Raw genomic sequence first — 1170 nt, forward strand, 5'->3', positions numbered from 1 at the left:
TCTCTCTCTCTCTCTCTCTCTCTCTCTCTCTCCTTCTCTCTCCTAAAAAAATCTTGCTTTCTGGGCTTAGACTGCTTGAACAGCTTGCTTGCTGATGATAGTTACTTGACTAATACTAATGTTTTCTGGGCGAAATGTGAACTCAGAACACTAACAATCAATCGTTCTGACTCGTCGAATGTTTCAACGCGATGGAATAGTTTACTGTAAATATTTTTTGCTGACGTCGACATAGTGTAGATAATTTATGGGGTAGAAAGAAGGCTACTTCGCGCTTCATGTCAGGGTCAGCCTGGGCTGTGTTGGATGCAGTATCCCAGCGTATTGACGGAGATATTTGAGTGAATACCTTCCTCACTTTGGAATGGAGCTCACTTTTATCTGTGTGTAACAGCGAAGAGCTTAACCCTATAGAATCTGTACGCTGTGTTTTACTATCGTATCAGTACGACGTGGGGAACTCTGTGCCCCCACTTTCCAAAGGGGAAATTTACTAGTTAATCCAATCCGTACGCTTTGTATAGCAGTCTGCCAAAAATGATCTTTTGAGAAATACTGAAAGTTTCAAAGAGATCTTCGTACTAGAAGTAAAATGTGAAGAATACAACTCCGGAGGTACAAAAAGACCACAGGGCGTACGGATAGGGTTAACAACCACCACGCTGCAGGCTGTGCCAACTCAATGTGAATCATAGGCTGCCTGTCTTCGCCTCGAAAGTAGTTATATCTAGTTTTAGTAAGTTTTACGGCACTTGCAGCACAATATAGCAATATAAGTGCCGAAGATTAGAGGTGTTACAAGAGAGTAACAAACACAAAAAAGGAGGGGAGATAAAGACGGTAGATGTTTGATAGGAAAGAAGGAGCAAACCACACCAGAGCACCCACCAACCACCCGCTCAAAAGTAGTGAAACTAGATCCCGTGCTGAGATTACAATGTAAGCAGTGACATCATTGTTCTGATTGTTCTATTTTTTTCTGTTCTGTTTCAGCAATCAGCAAAGAGGACACGATACAAGAGAGTGACCACGAAGAGGACCCCCATGTGTTCTCGGTGAGTGTTGTTTCTTGTCGCTCTCTGTCTCTCTCTCTCTGTCTCTGTCTCTCTCTCTCTCTCTCTCTCCCTCTCTCTCTCTTTCTCTCTCTCTCCCTCCATCCCCCCCTTTCTC

At 43.5% G+C, this 1170-nt stretch overlaps 1 protein-coding gene across 1 annotated transcript in view; it reads left to right on the forward strand.

Annotated features, from left to right (window-relative positions):
- LOC101862276 (cyclin-dependent kinase 14) overlaps nt 1-1170 on the forward strand; it is a 112981-nt gene that overhangs the window by 87622 nt on the left and 24189 nt on the right. The window contains exon 3 of the mRNA XM_035970114.1: nt 994-1055. Coding sequence (XP_035826007.1) covers nt 994-1055 — 62 coding nt within the window. The remainder of the gene's footprint in view (nt 1-993; nt 1056-1170) is intronic.

This window comes from Aplysia californica, unplaced genomic scaffold (assembly GCF_000002075.1).
Source record: "Aplysia californica isolate F4 #8 unplaced genomic scaffold, AplCal3.0 scaffold00223, whole genome shotgun sequence".
In the NCBI taxonomy this organism is placed as follows: Eukaryota; Metazoa; Mollusca; class Gastropoda; order Aplysiida; family Aplysiidae; genus Aplysia; species Aplysia californica.